Genomic DNA, 21337 nt, shown 5'->3' with positions numbered 1-21337 from the left:
TCTGTGTTTGTTTCTTCTTCGGTTCTGATGGTATTCTCTGGTTTTGACTCAGCCTGTCTGACTTCCCCTTTTGTCTCCTTTATATAGGTCCTGCACACTTAGTCAAGTCAGGGACTGTCACTGAGTTAAGGGCCTCCGTTTAGGGCGGCTCATCAAAGTAGGTAGAGACAGTGGTATTGGTGGAGGTCAGCTCTGCACTGTTCCCTGCCTGACATGACATAATCCCTATATTGGATATTTGACTTTGCTATTTTCCCTTGACATGTTCTATTAAAATATTGCTCCTACACCCCCTGTAGTTTTCCCGCTCAGTATGTTAATACTGAACATCGGTACAGGGAGGAGGAGACGCCAGGGTTTCTCAATGGGCTCCTTCTCCCTGGCTGTGCCGCGATCCAATCACAGCGGAGAGCGTCACAGCCAGGGAGAAAAAAAAAGTTCACCTTCTCCCTAGCTGTGACGTTCTCCGCTGTGATTGGATCGCGGCACAGCCAGGGAGAAGGAGACGCCCATTGAGAAGCTCTGGCGTCTTCTCCTCCCTGTACCGATGCTCAGTATTAGCATACTGAGCGTGAAAACTACAGGGGGGCACAGTGGGTCGTAGGAGCGATATTTAAAAAACAGGCAGAGTGGCAGCATCAGCACAAGTACTACAAGTAAAAAGGTATTTATCTAGGATAAATATAAACCATGAAAGGTCCTCTTTAAAAAGTCGGACTTTGACTCATAGGGGGTCACTTGCAGAAGGTGCTGCTAACGAGATGGTTCTCTTTCTCTGGATATTGAAAGTGATTAGCATAAAAAAGCACTAACCTATTCACCATTCAACAATTACTCCATTCCAGCGTCAAGCGTCCTATCCCCTCTGTTTCAGTCACATGTGGCCTGAAATTGTGACATTGCATCAATCATCATGTCCACTGCTGTAGCCATTCACTGAATTCAGCAGTTACATGCTGCTTGCAGATAAATAACTGCTGAGGCCAGTGAATGGCTTCAGTGGTGCATGTGATGATGGACGAGACCTCCCACTTATGGTCCACAGAGGACTGGAAGCAGCGAAGACAAGATGCTGGGTGCAGAAACAGGGAACCAGTGAAAAGTTTACTGACTTTATTTTTCTTTATTTTACTGACTTTCAGGGCCATATTTAAAAATGTTCTGGGGTTGTACAACCCCGTTATTTATGAGGATCACGAGAATTATGGGAGCTTGATCTCCATCAAACAGTAAGTGAGGGCATATACTAGCATTACACCATTGTTTGCTATCATGGAAATAGCCTTTTAAATGAATAAAATCTAACTGAAAATTTTTCACACACCTGAAGTGTGAGAGTCCTGTAAAAGGGTGCTCGCTAAAAAACACTGGAATGATAATAAAACAGTCACCAATGACACCAAGACTTAAAAGCAGACTCAAAAGAATTATACAGAAGGCCTTCTTAAATAGTATTCTTTCATTTCTTATAAATATGTTCAGTATAAGCTTCATTGGAACCATACTATTTAACATTGAAAACAGCTATCTTAGTCTTTCTCACGTCAGTTATACTATATCATCCTAATGAAATATAATCCATGAACTCTGACGGGACCATATTCCCAGCAGCCTGTTACAGCAGAAACAGTCTCCTCTACTTGTGATCTACAATACATTTAGTAAAGCACCTCTAGCTAGAAAGAAGCTATAGATTTATGGATGCATGGCAGATGTTCTCTAGGTAATATTTTGCCATCAAGTCATCTGCTCTTGCAACTAAACCAATATATTTCCCCCTGTAACACAAATTACCAGTAATGACTGTATGCCTTTGATGCTCCTCGGTCTACAGAAATCCATGTTTATCATGTATACCCCATTATTCATGGTCATAAGCACATGTGTGCTCATTGCAGTCTTTCAAATATCTAAATTATGGAATTTCTTAGAAAACGTGGCCATAAAATCTTATCGAAACAGTGATTTTCACAGCTACACTTCACTGCTCCGTGTCATGATCCATCTGCAGCATTAAAGTTAAACAATTCAAGACACTGCTGTGCAATAATATTGCAATATGTGCACATAATTGAAAGCCAGTGTTCGTCAGATCAACATCTTTCAGGAGGCGACCAAAAAACCCTGCTTTTATTTGGTATGAACATGTTCATTCCTTCGATGTTATTGCTTTTCTTTTTCTGCACAGACATAAAAGAGCCATCATCAAGGACGAAAATTAAAGTGATTGCTTGAAAACCCGGGTCAACTATAAATTTCATGGAGTAAGGGGAGTACCAGGAACAATTGTGCAGTTGGGCGTTGTTCCCTAACATATTGAAGAAGTTGAGCTCTGGACATTTCCAATTTGTTCTAATTTATGTTCCTCTGTTTCGTTTGGCATATGGAGAATGCTTCATAAATTCAAGAGAAATCTAATAAAACAACCTGACATTCTTGTAATCAGAAGGGGAATTATATGCAAAATGTGCCCAATATGGCAACTTAAGTGTTTCACCTTTTCCTCTAGAATTAGAAGTTATCCATGGTGTGTCTGTCAAGTTTTCTTGTCCTTGAAACAGCATGCACTTGGTGAACTTTGCAGGTTGACAAAAAGCAGCCAGAGGATTATATACTGTGTCAACCACTATCACAGTTGTAAATGGAATTGAATGCAAGAGTGAAATACAATTCACTGGTTCCAGAAAACAGGCCCTTATACAACTTCAACCTCAACATGCTGGACATGGCCCATAATGCACAACAGTTATAGCTGTAATGTTCTAAAGACATCAAATCTAATTTATCCACTAGCTTATCTGTTAATCTACAGACTAAACCTGAGACTGCTAACCAATCCTAACCATAGTGGATGTCCCCAAAAGCAGTCTCTTGCACACTCCCAAAAGGTACTATACATTGAAGTATATGATGACATTAATTGGACAATTTCCCAATAAACATCAACTTCCAAAAAAAGGCATTGAGTATGTGTTTCTTTATTCTTTTCTATATGTTTAATAGTTGTTTTATCTAGGTTATTGGCATGAAAGACTGCAGCTAGTGTTTCCGTATACATTCCTTCCCAAGCAAATGGATTGAGAAATATTTGTGGCAATGTCTTTACATTCTCACTTTGTGCATATTTCTCCCCCAAAAATCAAATAAAAATTTGAAAAAAAAACTTATAACCCACAGGTCTTGGAACATTTGTTAAACTTAGGTTCATAAGGATTGCAAGTAGCTGCAGAACCATGGTCCAAGCAACAGACTGGTCTGCAAGCAGAGACATCATAGCCTATGGACTGCCATAGTGTGACTTAACCCCTTCTTACCCGAGCTAGTTTTCACCTTCCTGCCCAGGCCATTTTTTGCAAATCGGACAAGTGTCACTTTATGTGGTAATAACTTTGGAACACTTAATTATCTAAGCCAGGGGTGTCAAACTCAAATTCATCGGGGGCCGCATCAGCAGTTTGGTCCCCCTCAAAGGGCCGGTCCCGGCCTGACCTGCAAGCGCTGACTGGGGTCACATAGCATTATACTGATTCATGATGCTATGTGACCCTTACAGTTCTGGAACGTGTTGGATAACACTGACATAATGCTGTCAGTGTTATCCAACACATTCCAGAACTGTAAGGGTTACCGTATTTTTCGCCCTATAAGACGCACCGGCCCATAAGACGCACCTAGGTTTTTGAGGAGGAAAATAAGAAAAAAAAAATTTGAACCAAAAGGTGTGCTTTTGGTGGGTTTTGAACTAATTGTGGTCTGTGGGTGGCACTGTTATGGGGGATCTGTGGATGGCACTGTTATGGGGGATCTGTGGATGGCACTGTTATGGGGGATCTGTGGATGGCACTGTTATGGGGGATCTGTGGATGGCACTGTTATGGGGGATCTGTGGGTGACGCACTGTTATGGGGGATCTGTGGGTGACGCACTGGTATGGGGGATCTGTGGGTGACGCACTGGTATGGGGGATCTGTGGGTGACACACTGTTATGGGGGATCTGTGGGTGACACTTATGGGGGATCTGTGGTGACACTTATGGGGGATCTGTGGGTGACACTTATGGGGGATCTGTGGTGACACTTATGGGGGATCTGTGGTGACACTTATGGGGGATCTGTGGGTGACACTTATGGGGGATCTGTGGTGACACTTATGGGGGATCTGTGGTGACACTTATGGGGGATCTGTGGTGACACTTATGGGGGATCTGTGGTGACACTTATGGGGGATCTGTGGTGACACTTATGGGGGATCTGTGGTGACACTTATGGGGGATCTGAGGTGACACTTATGGGGGATCTGTGGGTGACACTTATGGGGGATCTGTGGGTGACACTTATGGGGGATCTGTGGGTGACACTTATGGGGGATCTGTGGGTGACACTTATGGGGGGGATCTGTGGGTGACACATATATAGCATCTTATGCTATGTGTCATCCACAGATCCCCTCCATAAGTGTCCCTGTAGTGTGAATGACCCCCAATACACGGGCTAGGGGCCGGCATCTGCTTTTATTATGTCAGCGGGGCCCGTGCAGTGACTATTCTACTACACGGGCCCCGCTCACTGTATAATCCTATGTCTAATAGTTAATTGTAATTGTATGTAATCGCATAAGGAGCGCTGGGTATTACGGTACTTACAACTACAAGCGCTCGCCGCTCGGTAGGTAGCAGAGAGGAGGCAGGAGGCAGGCCAGGAGGAGAGGCGCTGGCAGCGTGAGTCATACGTCACGCGCCTGCTTCATTCATAAAGTGGGCGGCGCAGGCGCGTGACGTATGACTCACACTGCCAGCGCCCGTCCTCCCAGCCTGCCTCCTCTCGGCGAGCGCTTGTATCTGTAAGTACCGGTAATACACAGCGCTCCTTATGCGATACACCCGATACAGGAGCCAGGAGGAGCGGGGGCCGCCTGCGGCTACGCGGGCCACATGACGAGGTCTGGCGGGCCGGATTCGGCCCGCGGGCCTTGTGTTTGACACCCGTGATCTAAGCCATTCTGGGATAGTTTTCTCGTGACACATTGTACTTGATGACAGTGGTAAATTATATATTTATATATATTATATCATTTTGTAAATGTCATTTAATTTTTTTTAGGACATTAGAAGGCTTAGAAGCCATTTTTAAAATTTTCCAAAACCATTTTTTTAAGCAGCAATTCAGATACAAAGTAATTTTGAGGGGCTTACGTAATGGAAACCACCCATAAATGACCCAATTTTAGAAACCACACCCCTCAAATTATCCAAAACTGATGTTACAAACTTTGTTAATCCTTTAACCACCTCAGCCCCCAGTGCTTAAACACCCTGAAAGGCCAGGCCACTTTTTACACTTCTGACCTACACTACTTTCACCGTTTATTGCTCGGTCATGCAACTTACCACCCAAATGAATTTTACCTCCTTTTCTTCTCACTAATAGAGCTTTCATTTGGTGGTATTTCATTGCTGCTGACATTTTTACTTTTTTTGTTATTAATTGAAATTTAACGATTTTTTTGCAAAAAAATGACATTTTTCACTTTCAGTTGTAAAATTTTGCAAAAAAAACTACATCCATATATAAATTTTGCTCTAAATTTATTGTTCTACATGTCTTTGATAAAAAAAAAATGTTTGGGTAAAAAAAAAATGCTTTGGGTAAAAGTTATAGCGTTTACAAACTATGGTACAAAAATGTGAATTTCCGCTTTTTGAAGCAGCTCTGACTTTCTGAGCACCTGTCATGTTTCCTGAGGTTCTACAATGGCCAGACAGTACAAACACCCCACAAATGACCCCATTTCGGAAAGTACACACCCTAAGGTATTCGCTGATGGGCATAGTGAGTTCATAGAACTTTTTATTTTTTGTCACAAGTTAGCGGAAAATGATGATTTTTTTTTTTTATTTTTTTTTTCATACAAAGTCTCATATTCCACTAACTTGTGACAAAAAATAAAAACTTCCATGAACTCACTATGCCCATCAGCGAATACCTTGGGGTCTCTTCTTTCCAAAATGGGGTCACTTGTGGGGTAGTTATACTGCCCTGGCATTCTAGGGGCCCAAATGTGTGGTAAGGAGTTTGAAATCAAATTCTGTAAAAAATGACCTGTGAAATCCGAAAGGTGCTCTTTGGAATATGGGCCCCTTTGCCCACCTAGGCTGCAAAAAAGTGTCACACATCTGGTATCTCCGTACTCAGGAGAAGGTGGGGAATGTGTTTTGGGGTGTCTTTTTACATATACAGGGCTCCAGACAAAAAAAAATCTCAAGGAGCCATTGGCTCCTAATCTGAAAAATTTAGGAGCCAAATGAATTTTTTAGTCGCCAAATGTAAAATACATATAATTATAATAAAAAATAAATAAAGACTTGTCTGGCTACAGTGCGGGGAAAGCGGACTGGGGTGACGTTACGCAGTCCGGCATGCTGCCCAGGTGTGGCATGGCACAGTAGGGCCCATCCCTTGCGGCTCTTCAGCGTACGGGGCCCCAGTGAACACTGAACAGACGCGTCCACTCTGGGGTTCACCTGAACCCCTACTACTTTGGTGTAAGAGCGGCTCAGCCCCAGCTCCGGCCCCAGCTGGCTGAGCAAGGCCTACAGCTGAGCCCATATCCGGTAGTTATCCAGGCAGTTAAAGAGAAGGGCAGACTTCATGGGCCCCCTTGTAGGGAGGCTTCCAGTAGGGCCCCTTGGGTTTGTAGTAGGGGGGCTGTAGCCGGTAAGTGGGCCCATAGTTTGGGAAGGGCGGATAGGGAGGGTGCATGATCAGAGTCCTGCAAGGAGCAGGTGGGCTGCGCGGCTGCCCCTTATATCAGCCTAACGTTACTTTAACGACCGGCAGCCTTAACACCTTCACTGCCAGCCACACCTGAGCCTCCCCAGCGTGGTGGCATCTCCGCATCGTAGGCTGTACAAATGGCAGAGTGCTCCCTCATACCGCTGCACGTGTGCCAACTGATGGAACTGGTCACAATCACACTTATCAGGCTCACACCAGAAAAGGTTCCCCCCCACCTTAGCATAAAATAGGAGATGTGCAGAGAAAGTTAGGTAGGTAGGTAGGCGGGGGGAATACTGGGCAGCAGCAGCCATTAGCAAGTGGTGAGGTGATCATCAGTCATCTCACCACTTGCTAATGTTAAGTATGTAAAGGGTTAATAGGAGCCGCTGGTCAAGACACTAAAAAGCCAGTGAACCATATCTCTTTCAAAAGTCTTAGGAGGAGGAGATAACCTCCAGGAGATAACCTCTCCTCCTACTAAGCAAGGACTATTGAAAGAGATATGGTTCACTGGCTTTTTAGTGTCTTGACCAGCGGCTCCTATTAACCCTTTTATTCCCTTATTAAGAATGTTTGTGAGCCCAGGCAGGGAGCTCACACGGAGCACCAGCAGCGGCCCCTGAGTGTTATCAGGGTTGTAAAGACGATAAGGATTAGCCTTTATCAGCGGCAGCGCAGGGGTGACTGTGACAGTCTGTAGATTGTTAAGTATCCGCTTCTCAAGCTAACCTCTGTTCTATGGAGCGGCTCCCTGTCTTCATGACTCTGAAGCTGCTGCTGTGTTCAGCGCAGGAGAATGGGGGTGTGAGAAGAGCATCCAATGGTACAGCAGCACACTGATACTGACCAATCAGCAGCCTCCTCTCTAATAACAGAGCTCTATACTGTGCGGAGCTCTGTTATTGGATTGCCGCCTGCCTGCTGTATGAAATGCCGTTCTTCTTAAAGCGGCAGAGCAGAGGAGGCTCTAGGCGCAAATGGCGACAAGACTACAAAGTCTTGTCGCCATTTTGCAATTCTAAGTCGCATTGGCGACCATTTTGGTCGCCATCTGGAGCCCTGATATACCCATGCTGGGTGAGATAATTATCTTGGTCAAATGCCAACTTTGTATAAAAAAATGGGAAAAGTTGTCTTTTGCCAAGATATTTCTCTCACCCAGCATGGGTATATGTAAAATGACACCCCAAAACACATTCCCCACCTTCTCCTGAGTACGGCAATACCAGATGTGTGACACTTTTTTGCAGCCTAGGTGGGCAAAGGGGCCCATATTCCAAAGAGCACCTTTCGGATTTCACAGGTCATTTTTTACAGAATTTGATTTCAAACTCCTTACCACACATTTGGGCCCCTAGAATGCCAGGGCAGTATAACTACCCCACAAGTGACCCCATTTTGGAAAGAAGACACCCCAAGGTATTCCGTGAGGGGCATGGCAAGTTCCTAGAATTTTTTATTTTTTGTCACAAGTTAGTGGAAAATGATGATTTTTTTTTTTTTTTTTTTTTTTTTCATACAAAGTCTCATATTCCACTAACTTGTGACAAAAAATAAAAACTTCCATGAACTCACTATGCCCATCAGCGAATACCTTGGGGTCTCTTCTTTCCAAAATGGGGTCACTTGTGGGGTAGTTATACTGCCCTGGCATTCTAGGGGCCCAAATGTGTGGTAAGGAGTTTGAAATCAAATTCTGTAAAAAATGACCTGTGAAATCCGAAAGGTGCTCTTTGGAATATGGGCCCCTTTGCCCACCTAGGCTGCAAAAAAGTGTCACACATCTGGTATCTCCGTACTCAGGAGAAGGTGGGGAATGTGTTTTGGGGTGTCTTTTTACATATACCCATGCTGGGTGAGATAAATATCTTGGTCAAATGCCAACTTTGTATAAAAAAATGGGAAAAGTTGTCTTTTGCCAAGATATTTCTCTCACCCAGCAGGGGTATATGTAAAATGACACCCCAAAACACATTCCCCACCTTCTCCTGAGTACGGAGATACCAGATGTGTGACACTTTTTTGCAGCCTAGGTGGGCAAAGGGGCCCATATTCCAAAGAGCACCTTTCGGATTTCACAGGTCATTTTTTACAGAATTTGATTTCAAACTCCTTACCACACATTTGGGCCCCTAGAATGCCAGGGCAGTATAACTACCCCACAAGTGACCCCATTTTGGAAAGAAGAGACCCCAAGGTATTCGCTGATGGGCATAGTGAGTTCATGGAAGTTTTTATTTTTTGTCACAAGTTAGTGGAATATGAGACTTTGTATGAAAAAAAATAAAAAAATAAAAAATCAGCATTTTCCACTAACTTGTGACAAAAAATAAAAAATTCTAGGAACTCGCCATGCCCCTCACGGAATACCTTGGGGTGTCTTCTTTCCAAAATGGGGTCACTTGTGGGGTAGTTATACTGCCCTGGCATTTTCCAGGGGCCCTAATGTGTGGTAAGTAGGTAAATGACCTGTGAAATCCTAAAGGTGCTCTTTGGAATATGGGCCCCTTTGCCCACCTAGGCTGCAAAAAAGTGTCACACATATGGTATCGCCGTATTCAGGAGAAGTTGGGGAATGTGTTTTGGGGTGTCATTTTACATATACCCTTGCTGGGTGAGAGAAATATCTTGGCAAAAGACAACTTTTCCCATTTTTTTATACAAAGTTGGCATTTGACCAAGATATTTATCTCACCCAGCATGGGTATATGTAAAATGACACCCCAAAACACATTCCCCAACTTCTCCTGAGTACGGCGATACCAGATGTGTGACACTTTTTTGCAGCCTAGATGCGCAAAGGTGCCCAAATTCTTTTTAGGAGGGCATTTTTAGATATTTGGATACCAGACTTCTTTTCACGCTTTGGGGCCCCTAGAATGCCAGGGCAGTATAAATACCCCACATGTGACCCCATTTTGGAAAAAAGACACCCCAAGGTATTCAATGAGGGGCATGGCGAGTTCATAGAAATTTTTTTTTTTTGGCACAAGTTAGCGGAAATTGATATTTTTAATTTTTTTCTCACAAAGTCTCCCGTTCCGCTAACTTGGGACAAAAATTTCAATCTTTCATGGACTCAATATGCCCCTCACGGAATACCTGGGGGTGTCTTCTTTCCGAAATGGGGTCACATGTGGGGTATTTATACTGCCCTGGCATTCTAGGGGCCCTAAAGCGTGAGAAGAAGTCTGGAATATAAATGTCTAAAAAATTTTACGCATTTGGTTTCCGTGAGGGGTATGGTGAGTTCATGTGAGATTTTATTTTTTGACACAAGTTAGTGGAATATGAGACTTTGTAAGAAAAAAAAAAAATAATTCCGCTAACTTGGGCCAAAAAAATGTCTGAATGGAGCCTTACAGGGGGGTGATCAATGACAGGGGGGGTGATCAATGACAGGGGGGGTGATCAATGACAGGGGGGTGATCAATGACAGGGGGTTGATCAATGACAGGGGGGTGATCAGGGAGTCTATATGGGGTGATCACCACAGTCATTGATCACGCCCCTGTAAGGCTTCATTCAGACGTCCGGATGCGTTTTGCGGATCCGATCCATCTATCAGTGGATCCGTAAAAATCATGCGGACGTCTGAATGGAGCTTTACAGGGGGGTAATCAATGACAGGGGGGTAATCAATGACAGGGGGGTGATCAGGGAGTCTATATGGGGTGATCACCACAGTCATTGATCACGCCCCTGTAAGGCTTCATTCAGACGTCCGGATGCGTTTTGCGGATCCGATCCATCTATCAGTGCATCCGTAAAAATCATGCGGACATCTGAATGGAGCTTTACAGGGGGGTAATCAATGACAGGGGGGTGATCAGGGAGTCTATATGGGGTGATCACCACAGTCATTGATCATGCCCCTGTAAGGCTTCATTCAGACGTCCGGATGCGTTTTGCGGATCGGATCCATCTATCAGTGCATCCGTAAAAATCATGCGGACATCTGAATGGAGCTTTACAGGGGGGTGATCAGGGAGTCTATATGGGGTGATCACCACAGTCATTGATCATGCCCCTGTAAGGCTTCATTCAGACGTCCGGATGCGTTTTGCGGATCGGATCCATCTATCAGTGCATCCGTAAAAATCATGCGGACATCTGAATGGAGCTTTACAGGGGGGTGATCAGGGAGTCTATATGGGGTGATCACCACAGTCATTGATCATGCCCCTGTAAGGCTTCATTCAGACGTCCGGATGCGTTTTGCGGATTGGATCCATCTATCAGTGCATCCGTAAAAATCATGCGGACATCTGAATGGAGCTTTACAGGGGGGTAATCAATGACAGGGGGGGTGATCACCACAGTCATTGATCATGCCCCTGTAAGGCTTCATTCAGACGTCCGGATGCGTTTTGCGGATCAGATCCATCTATCAGTGCATCCGTAAAAATCATGCGGACATCTGAATGGAGCTTTACAGGGGGGTGATCAGGGAGTCTATATGGGGTGATCACCACAGTCATTGATCATGCCCCTGTAAGGCTTCATTAAGACGTCTGGATGCGTTTTGCGGATCGGATCCATCTATCAGTGCATCCGTAAAAATCATGCGGACATCTGAATGGAGCTTTACAGGGGGGTGATCAGGGAGTCTATATGGGGTGATCACCACAGTCATTGATCATGCCCCTGTAAGGCTTCATTCAGACGTCCGGATGCGTTTTGCGGATCGGATCCATCTATCAGTGCATCCGTAAAAATCATGCGGACATCTGAATGGAGCTTTACAGGGGGGTGATCAGGGAGTCTATATGGGGTGATCACCACAGTCATTGATCATGCCCCTGTAAGGCTTCATTCAGACGTCCGGATGCGTTTTGCGGATCGGATCCATCTATCAGTGCATCCGTAAAAATCATGCGGACATCTGAATGGAGCTTTACAGGGGGGTGATCAGGGAGTCTATATGGGGTGATCACCACAGTCATTGATCATGCCCCTGTAAGGCTTCATTCAGACGTCCGGATGCGTTTTGCGGATCGGATCCATCTATCAGTGCATCCGTAAAAATCATGCGGACATCTGAATGGAGCTTTACAGGGGGGTGATCAGGGAGTCTATATGGGGTGATCACCACAGTCATTGATCATGCCCCTGTAAGGCTTCATTCAGACGTCCGGATGCGTTTTGCGGATCGGATCCATCTATCAGTGCATCCGTAAAAATCATGCGGACATCTGAATGGAGCTTTACAGGGGGGTGATCAGGGAGTCTATATGGGGTGATCACCACAGTCATTGATCACGCCCCTGTAAGGCTTCATTCAGACGTCCGGATGCGTTTTGCGGATCCGATCCATCTATCAGTGGATCCGTAAAAATCATGCGGACGTCTGAATGGAGCTTTACAGGGGGTTGATCAATGACAGGGGTGTAATCAATGACAGGGGGGGTGATCAGGGAGTCTATATGGGGTGATAACCACAGTCATTGATCACGCCCCTGTAAGGCTTCATTCAGACGTCCGGATGCGTTTTGCGGATCCGATCCATCTATCAGTGGATCCGTAAAAATCATGCGGACATCTGAATGGAGCTTTACAGGGGGGTGATCAATGACAGGGGGGTAATCAATGACAGGGGGGTGATCAGGGAGTCTATATGGGGTGATCAGGGGTGATCAGGGGCTAATAAGGGGTTAATAAGTGACGGGGGGGGGGGGTGTAGTGTAGTGGTGCTTGGTGGGACTTTACTGAGCTGCCTGTGTCCTCTGGTGGTCGATCCAAACAAATGGGACCACCAGAGGACCAGGTAGCAGGTATATTAGACGCTGTTATCAAAACAGCGTCTAATATACCTGTTAGGGGTTAAAAAAAACACATCTCCAGCCTGCCAGCGAACGATCGCCGCTGGCAGGCTGGAGATCAACTCTCTTACCTTCCGTTCCTGTGAGCGCGCGCGTTCACAGGAAATCTCGGCCATCGCGAGATGACGCATATATGCGTGACTCTGCGCAGCGCTGCCACCTCCGGAACGCGATCCTGCGTTAGGCGGTCCGGAGGTGGTTAAGGTGTTCCACAAGAATTAAAGGAAAATGGAGGCGGAATTTCAAAATTTAATTTTTTATGCAGATTCTTCATGTTAATAAATTTTTTATTTCAACACAGCAAGGGTTAACAGCAAAATAAACCTTAATATGCATTAGGCCTCAAGCACGTGGCCGTCGTGCGGCCGTTCTGTGCATTGGGGACCGCAATTTGCGGTCCCCAATGCACGGGCAACGTCTGTGCGGCGGCCGGGACGGATCGAGATCCATTCAATTTGAATAGGTCCGTGATCTGTCCGCACCGCAAAAAAATTTAACATGTTTTATTTTTATTTGCGGTGCGGAGGTACGGACAGAAACACCACAAAAGCACTTTTGTGAGGCAAGGAGAAAAAAAATGGCTATTTTGGCATAGATTTTTTTTTTTCAGCATTCACCTAAGGGAGTATATAATGTGATATTTCTATAGAGCAGGTTGTTACGGACGCGGCGATCCCCAATGTGTCTATTATTTTTATTTTTGTTAAGTTCTACACAGTAAAAGCATTTTTGAACAGAATAAAATTTTTGTGTTGCCATCTTCTGAAAGCCATATTTTTTTTTTTTTGGGCGATTGTGTTAGGTAGGGTCTCATTTTTTGCAGGATGAGATGACGGTTTGATTGGTACCATTTTGGGGTACATATGCCTTTTTGATCGCTTGGTATTACACTTTTTGTAACGGAAGGTGACTAAAAAATGGCTGTTTTGGCACTTTATTTTTTTTTTGTGGGTCATGTGATACTTTTATAGAGCCGGTCGATATGGACACGGCGATACCTAATATGTATACTTTTCATTTTTCACTATTTTTTTGATTACTTAATTATGGGAAAAAATAGTGATACAATTTCAAAATTTCAACATTTTTGGCAGATTTTCCATTTTAATATTTTTTTTCCAGTTACAAAGCAAGGGTTAACAGCTAAACAAAACTCAATATTTGTGGCTTTGATTCTGTAGTTTACAGAAACACCCTATATGTGGTCGTAAATTGCTGTATGGGCACACGGCAGGGCGCAGAAGGAAAGGAATGCCATACGGTTTTTGGAAGGCAGATTTTGCTGGACAGTTTTTTTGACACCATGTCCCATTTGAAGCCCCCCTGATGCACCCCTAGAGTAGAAACTCCAGAAAAATGACACCATTTTAGAAACTACACCCCTCAAGGTATTCAAAACTGATTTTACTAACTTTGTTAACCCTTTAGGTGTTCCACAAGAATTAATGGAAAATAGAAATACAATTTCCAAATTTCACTTTTTTGGCAGATTTTCCATTTTAATAATTTTTTTCCAGTTACAAATCAAGGGTTAACAGCCAAACAAAACTAATTATTTATGGCTCTGATTCTGTAGTTTACAGAAACACCCCATATGTGGTCGTAAACTGCTGTACGGACACATGGCAGGGCGCAGAAGGAAAGGAATGCAGGGCGCAGAAGGAAAGGAATGCCATACGGTTTTTGGAAGGCAGATTTTGCTGGACTGGTTTTTTGACACCATGTCCCATTTGAAGCCCCCCTGATGCACCCCTAGAGTAGAAACTCCAAAAAAGTGACCCCATTTTAGAAACTACGGGATAGGCTGGCAGTTTTGTAGGTACTAGTTTAGGGTACACATGATTTTTGGTTGCTCTATATTACACTTGTGAGGCAAGGTAACAAGAAATAGCTGTTTTGGCACTGTTTTATTTTTTATTTACAACATTCATCTGAAAGGTTAGATCATGTGGTATTTTTATAGACCAGGTTGTCAAGGACTCGGCGATACCTAATATGTATACAATTTTTTTATTTATTTAAGTTTTACACAATAGTCTGAGAGCCATATTTTTTTCATTTCTTTGGCGATTATCTTAGTTAGGGTCTCATTTTTTGCAGAATGAGATTGGCACTATTTTGGGGTGCATATGACTTTTTGATCGCTTGCTATTACACTTTTTGTGATGTAAGGTGACAAAAAATTGCTTTTTTTACACCGTTTTTATATTTATTTTTTTACAGTGTTCACCTGAGGGGTTAGGTCATGTGATATTTTTAGAGATCCGGTCGATACGGACGCGGCGATACCTAATGTCTACTTTTTTTTTTCCCTATTTTTTTACAATTTTTTTTAAACTTTATTAAGTTTTTGTTTATTTTTGCTTGAAACTAAATTTTTGGGGGGGAAAAATTTAGTTTTCAACTTTTTTTTCACTTTCTTTTTTGTCCCACTTTGGGACTTCAACTTTTGGGGGTCTAATCCCCTTTAGAATGCATTCCAATACTTCTGTATTGGAATGCATTGGCTGTATGAGTAATACAGTGTGTATTACTCATACAGCTTCCTGCCTGTGAGATCCAGGGGGCTGGATCGCACAGGCTCGTCACCGGAAGGCAGCGTCGATGCCTAAGGAAGGCATCGCGCTGCCTTCCATGCCATCAGGTCCCCCTTACAGCCGCCGCAACTGAATTGACCTGCGGTTTGCAGCGATCGCCGACACGGGGGTGGGGGGGGGGGGTGGGGGCCCCTCGCGCATTGTCCCAGGGTGCCTGCTCAATGATTTGAGCAGGCACCTTGTTCCGATCACCGCCCGCCGGTGATCGGAACTAAACATGACGTACCAGTGCGTCATGTGTCCTTAAGTACCGGGACATCATGACGTACCGGTACGTCATGTGTCCCCAACAGGTTAAATCGCACTTTAATGCGACTACTCCAAAGAGTTTCAAATGTCTCATAGCCCTGTATGTTATGTAATACAATAGAAATGTGGAGCTTCATTGTAGGTACATGAACATACTTGCTTTCCATTACCATTTATACATTTAATGACCTTCCGTGAGTGATGCAGGTCCTCAGTCTGCATTAACGTCTTCTGGTGTCGCTGAAGTTGAGGAGGGGTAAAGTGCTGCCGGAGAGCTTCAGCTCTAGGAAGTGGCTGTTGCATTCCTAGTACAAGCTCAGCTTCACAGCCGTTAACCTCTGTGGTCTGTACTGCGGAGTGATTGAAGGGGACTCCACCCTGTACAGAACGTAGCTGGGGAAGTGATCCAAAAGTCAGCACATACCAGAGCATATGTGTTAATTATCTGATTATACCCTGCATCCTGACCCCCTAAGGAACCCACTTTGTTGAGGGAAACGTGTCGGGATCTTGGGGGTTTCACCCCCAAACACCTTTAGGGTAATTTAGGGCTATCTAGCCGAGGAACGCGGACAGACAGTCTCCACCACTGGGATTCTTCTCTGGGCTGAGGGGTACAGTAGGGTGATATAGGGTAAGTTTATTGCCCTCCCCCGGGACCCCGGCCTGTTCCTTTCTGTATGTATATCTCATTTCTACCTTTATTTTTTCTATCTTTGAACTATCAGGGTGATTGATTGGCACTGCAATCCAATCATAGTTTGGGTAATAGGTTTTAGATTGATATATTAACCCCTTAAGGACTTAGGACGTACCGGTACAGCATGGTTCCTGAGTCCTTAAGGACCCATGATGTACCGGTACGTCATGTGTTGTTCAGATCACCGCCGCCCGGCGGGCGGTGATCGGAACCCGATGCCTGCTCAAATCATTAAGCAGGCAGCTTGGCTAAATGCGCGGGGGGTCCCGTGACCCCCCCGTGTCGGCGATCGCCGCAAACCGCAGGTCAATTCAGACCTGCGGTTTGTGGCTTTTACCTGTGCTTGCGGCGGTGATCCGGCGTGCCATCGGGTCAACGTGCGGCTGTAGGTGGGACCCGATGGCATCGAAGGCAGCACAATGCCTAAGGAAGGCATCGCGCTGCCTTCCGGTGACGAGCCTGTGAGATCCAGCCCCCTGGATCTCACAGGCCGGAAGCTGTATGAGTAATACACACAGCAACCAAAAATCATATGTACCCTAAACTAGTACCAACAATACTGCCACCCTATCCCGTAGTTTCTAAAATGGGGTCACTTTTTTGGAGTTTCTACTCTAGGGGTGCATCAGGGGGGCTTCAAATGGGACATGGTGTCAAAAAAAACAGTCCAGCAATACCTGCCTTCCAAAAACCGTATGGCATTCCTTTCCTTCTGTGCCCTGCCGTGTGCCCGTACAGCGGTTTACGACCACATATGGGGTGTTTCTGTAAACTACAGAATCTGGGCCATAAATATTGAGTTTGGTTTGGCTGTTAACCCTTGCTTTGTAACTGGAAAAAAATTATTAAAATGGAAAATCTGCCAAAAAAGTGAAATTTTGAAATTGTATCTCTATTTTCCATTAATTCTTGTGGAACACCTAAAGGGTTAACAAAGTTTGTAAAATCAGTTTTGAATACCTTGAGGGGTGTAGTTTATAGAATGGGGTCATTTTTGGGTGGTTTCTATTATGTAAGCCTCGCAAAGTGACTTCAGACCTGAACTGGTCCCTAGAAATTGGGTTTTTGAAAATTTCAGAAAAATTTTAAGATTTGCTTTTAAACTTCTAAGCCTTGTAACATCCCCAAAAAATAAAATATCATTCCCAAAATGATCCAAACATGAAGTAGACATATGGGAAATGTAAAGTAATAACTATTTTTAGAGGTATTACTATGTATTATAGAAGTAGAGAAATTGAAACTTGGAAATTTGCAATTTTTTAAAGAATATTGGCAAATTTGGTATATATTTTTTTATTAATTAAATTTTATTTATTTTTACTTCATTTTACCAGTGTCATGAAGTACAATATGTGACGAAAAAACTATCTCAGAATGGCCTGGATAAGTCAAAGCGTTTTAAAGTTATCACCACTTAAAGTGACACTGGTCAGATTTGCAAAAAATAGCTGGGTCTTTATGGTGAAATAGGGGTTAAACATTACAGTTTTAAGGGTCCTATATATAATTTTTGTGGATTAACTATTTCTTTAATTAGACTCATGTATATATCCTTTTTTAATACCAAAGCATATGTAAATTAAATGCAGAGAGGCAGAAATGAAAATAAAAAATGCTGGTCATTAAAGGGGTTAAAGGATCGTCATGTGTCATTTAACCACAGCAGACATCCATGGGTTGAAATCATGTAAAGCCATTACCTCCAGCTATATCTAAAGGTCCATTCTTTTTCTTCAGTTCAGTGACAGCTTCCATGAACTCTTTCCCTCCTTTCTTCTCTAAGGCACTGCCTAAATGGAAACAATATATAAGTTACATTTACTATATTACAATAATCAAGCTCTTACTTATCCTTGTTTGACCAAATGGCTGAATAAACATAGAGACAGAACAATACTGACTGGTAATCAAAAGCAAACAACAGCATTAAAGGGGTTTTCCAGGATTTAGATACTCATAATCTATCCTTAGGACAGGGCATGAACATCTGATCAGTGAGGGTCTGACAGCAAGCACCCCCACCAATCAGCTGTTTCTAAAAATATACAGTGAAGCTGGAAGCATAGGGCTCCATCCATTGTATAGTGTCTGGCATCAGTGTACTGTAGCTCAGTTCCTATCACCTTGAATGGGAGCTAAGCTGCAGTAACTCTGGCAAGGCCACCACACAATGGATGGAGTCTTCTGCTTCTGGCTTAATCCACTGTATATCTTCTGGTAACCCTGAACGATCAGATAATGATGACCCATTCTGAGGATAGATCATCAATATTTAAGTCCTGGAAAACCCTGTTAAGCACAGTTCTGTTCACTGGTGTAAATAAATGTAGTATAAATTAAAGGGCAAACCTCAGGTACCTCTTACACTGCCCAATGCCATCCCAATTACAAGAGGTGATTGATGATATCTAAGTTAAATAAATGGCTGTTAGTATGATCACTTGTCCACCGTTCACCTTGCATATTGTCAACAGTAATCAGGATGATGTGCTGCTGAACATTTTGCTCATGTTTCTGTGGTTTGGCAGCAACCTTACACTTGAGATGTTCAATTTTGACCACTGGCCCGATCCTTAGACAGCTCTAAAGGACCCTTACACTGGATTGTTGTTTAACAACAATGAATATGTAATACTTGGACACTAGTTACATTATAAAGTCTACATCCTTCCATAGAAATGGGGTATTGAGAGCCTTACACAAATGCACAAAGCTGGGTTTGATTAGAGCAGAAAGAATCCAAAACTTCTTATCAAATAATGGTGGGCTGCCACCAATGTAATATACTCATACAGTGGTGCTTGAAAGTTTGGGAACCCTTCAGAATTTTCCATACTTCTGAATAAATTTGAATTAAAACTACATCAGATTTTCACACAAGTCCTAACAGTAGATGAAGGTGAAGCTAAGGCCAGGTATTTTCAATCAAAGGGATGACAATCAGCTGTGAGTGGGTGACCTGTTTTATTTAAATAGGGGTCCATCATAGTCTGAACTTCACAATATAGGTTTATGGAAGTGTAATATATCACAAACAAATCGCTAGAAAAGGTTACAAAACCATAAAAAGCTTGGACTCCATATTCAGGACCATTATTAACCTCCCCAGGAGTGGTAGACCAACAAAGATCAAGCCAACAGCAAGGCGTCTAATAGTTTATGAGGTTACAAAGAAATTCAAGGTAACCTTTAAGCAACAAAATGCCTCACATTAGCTACTGTTAATGTTCATGAGTCCACCATCAGGAGGACTGAACAACAATGATGTGCATGGAAGGATCGCAAGGAGAGCACTACAGCTATTGCAACAATATATTGTAGATGGACGAGACCCAAAATAGTTTAAATAAGAAGCTTTGCATTTGTAGAAAGGAAAACACTGCAACACTGTATCATGGTTTGGGTCTGGTTTTGCTGCATATGTCTTGTCATTGTTGATGGAACAATCAATTTTGAACTATACCAGCAAATTTTAAAGGGAAATTTCAGGACATTTGTCTACGTGCTGTATCTCAGAAGAACGTGGGCCATGCAGCAAGACCCTAAGCACACAACCAAAGAATGGTTAAAGAAGAATGAAGTTTTATGGCAGAGCCTCCGGGAATCCCATGGCTGCTTGTTGGGGATTATAACTGTACACCTGATGAACGTCTAGATAGGTGCAGGGTGGAAGGAACTGGGAGATCACCAGGAAGCTCTGCGTTATGTAATATTATGAAAGAGGTAGGCCTGATAGATGTATGGAGGGTGCGGCATCCTTCAGAATGTAAACATTCCTGCAGCTCGTCCACATATTATAGTCTGTCCAGAATAGATCTGGCACTTGCGAATGCTGCAATGTTTCCGATGGTCCAGTCCTCTGATTATCAGCCTAGATCGTTATCAGATCATTCCCTACTGAAGGTGGAGTGTTCCGGGGGGGGGGCAGGCCGAAAATGTGGAAATGTAATGCAATTTGGCTGCAGATTCTGGGGGATCAGACAAACATGAATGATGTCCTACCGGAGTACTTTACATTTAATGTGGGTACGGCATCTCCACATGCAGTGTGGAAGGCCATGAAAGCTTATTTGAGGGGTCTTTTGAATAAGTCCATTAGTACACACAAAACTCGGTCTAGGGAAGCAGATGTTAGGATTCATAAAGCTGTGGCTGATGCGGAGGAGGCCTTTGGGGCAGCACCACCACAGTCTACCAGCAGGGCACTGAAAGAAGCGCAGGAGCAATTAAGATGTCAATTGCCTCAGTCAGCTGATAGGAAACACATCTTTTATAAGCAATGTCTGTTCGCAGAAGGAGAAAGGCTGGGCCATATGTTATCCGTTATCTCTAGGGCCCAACAAGGATTGACATGTATAACTGAATTATTGGATCCCCAGGGGAAGTCGTGTGTGGGTACTGAGGATATCCTGGGTATCCTGAAGGGTTTTTACTTCTCTCTTTATACTTCTAGGGCCTCTGGTTCATAGGAGGAGCTGCTAACATTTTTACGAGATGCCGAGCTACCTAAATTATTGGCAGCGGCGAAGGAACAATTAGAAGCACCTATTAATTTGGAGGAACTAGAGGCTTTAAAAGATATGGCCAATGACAAGGCTCCGGGATTCGATGGCATTCCATAAGAGATTCCAGGGAGTGCTGCTGCCGGAACTGCTGAGAGTTTTTAACTACTCTTTTGAGGTGGGCTCTCTCCCTGACTCTATGCAGGAGGCGCTCATAGTATTGATACCGAAGCCAGGGAAGGACCCGAGACTTCCTGACTCGTATAGACCCATCTCACGTCCGATGTCAAACTTCTAGCCAAGGCCCTGGCAAAGCAATTGTCCAAAGTGATTCTTACTATAATAAATCCAGATCAGACAGGCTTCATGCCTCAAAAATCCACCGCTATTAATATTTGCAGAGTGTACATCAGTCTACAGGTCTCGGTGGATAATTGCGGAGATAGAGCTGTTCTGTCTCTTGACGCCGCCAAGGCATTTGATAGTGTGGAGTGGGGATATCTCTGGGGTACATTAAGTTGTATGGGCTTTGGACAGCGCTTTATTAAATGGACACAGGTACTGTGTATTCTAATCCGAAGACAAGGATCAGAGCTAATAAGGGGGAGTGTCCTCCTTTATTCACCTGGCTCGGGGGACTAGACAGGCATGCCCGCTGTCGCCCCTACTGTTTGCAATAGCCATAGA

The 21337-nt window shown here is 43.8% G+C and overlaps 1 protein-coding gene across 1 annotated transcript in view; it reads right to left on the bottom strand.

The window, feature by feature from the left end:
- LOC121009253 (core histone macro-H2A.1) overlaps positions 1 to 21337 on the bottom strand; it is a 127904-nt gene that overhangs the window by 8979 nt on the left and 97588 nt on the right. Inside the window, exon 7 of the mRNA XM_040442249.1 lies at positions 17849 to 17938. Coding sequence (XP_040298183.1) covers positions 17849 to 17938 — 90 coding nt within the window. The remainder of the gene's footprint in view (positions 1 to 17848; positions 17939 to 21337) is intronic.

The sequence above is a fragment of the Bufo bufo genome, chromosome 1 (genome assembly GCF_905171765.1).
Source record: "Bufo bufo chromosome 1, aBufBuf1.1, whole genome shotgun sequence".
In the NCBI taxonomy this organism is placed as follows: Eukaryota; Metazoa; Chordata; class Amphibia; order Anura; family Bufonidae; genus Bufo; species Bufo bufo.
This window is presented reverse-complemented; position numbering and strand designations above follow the sequence as displayed.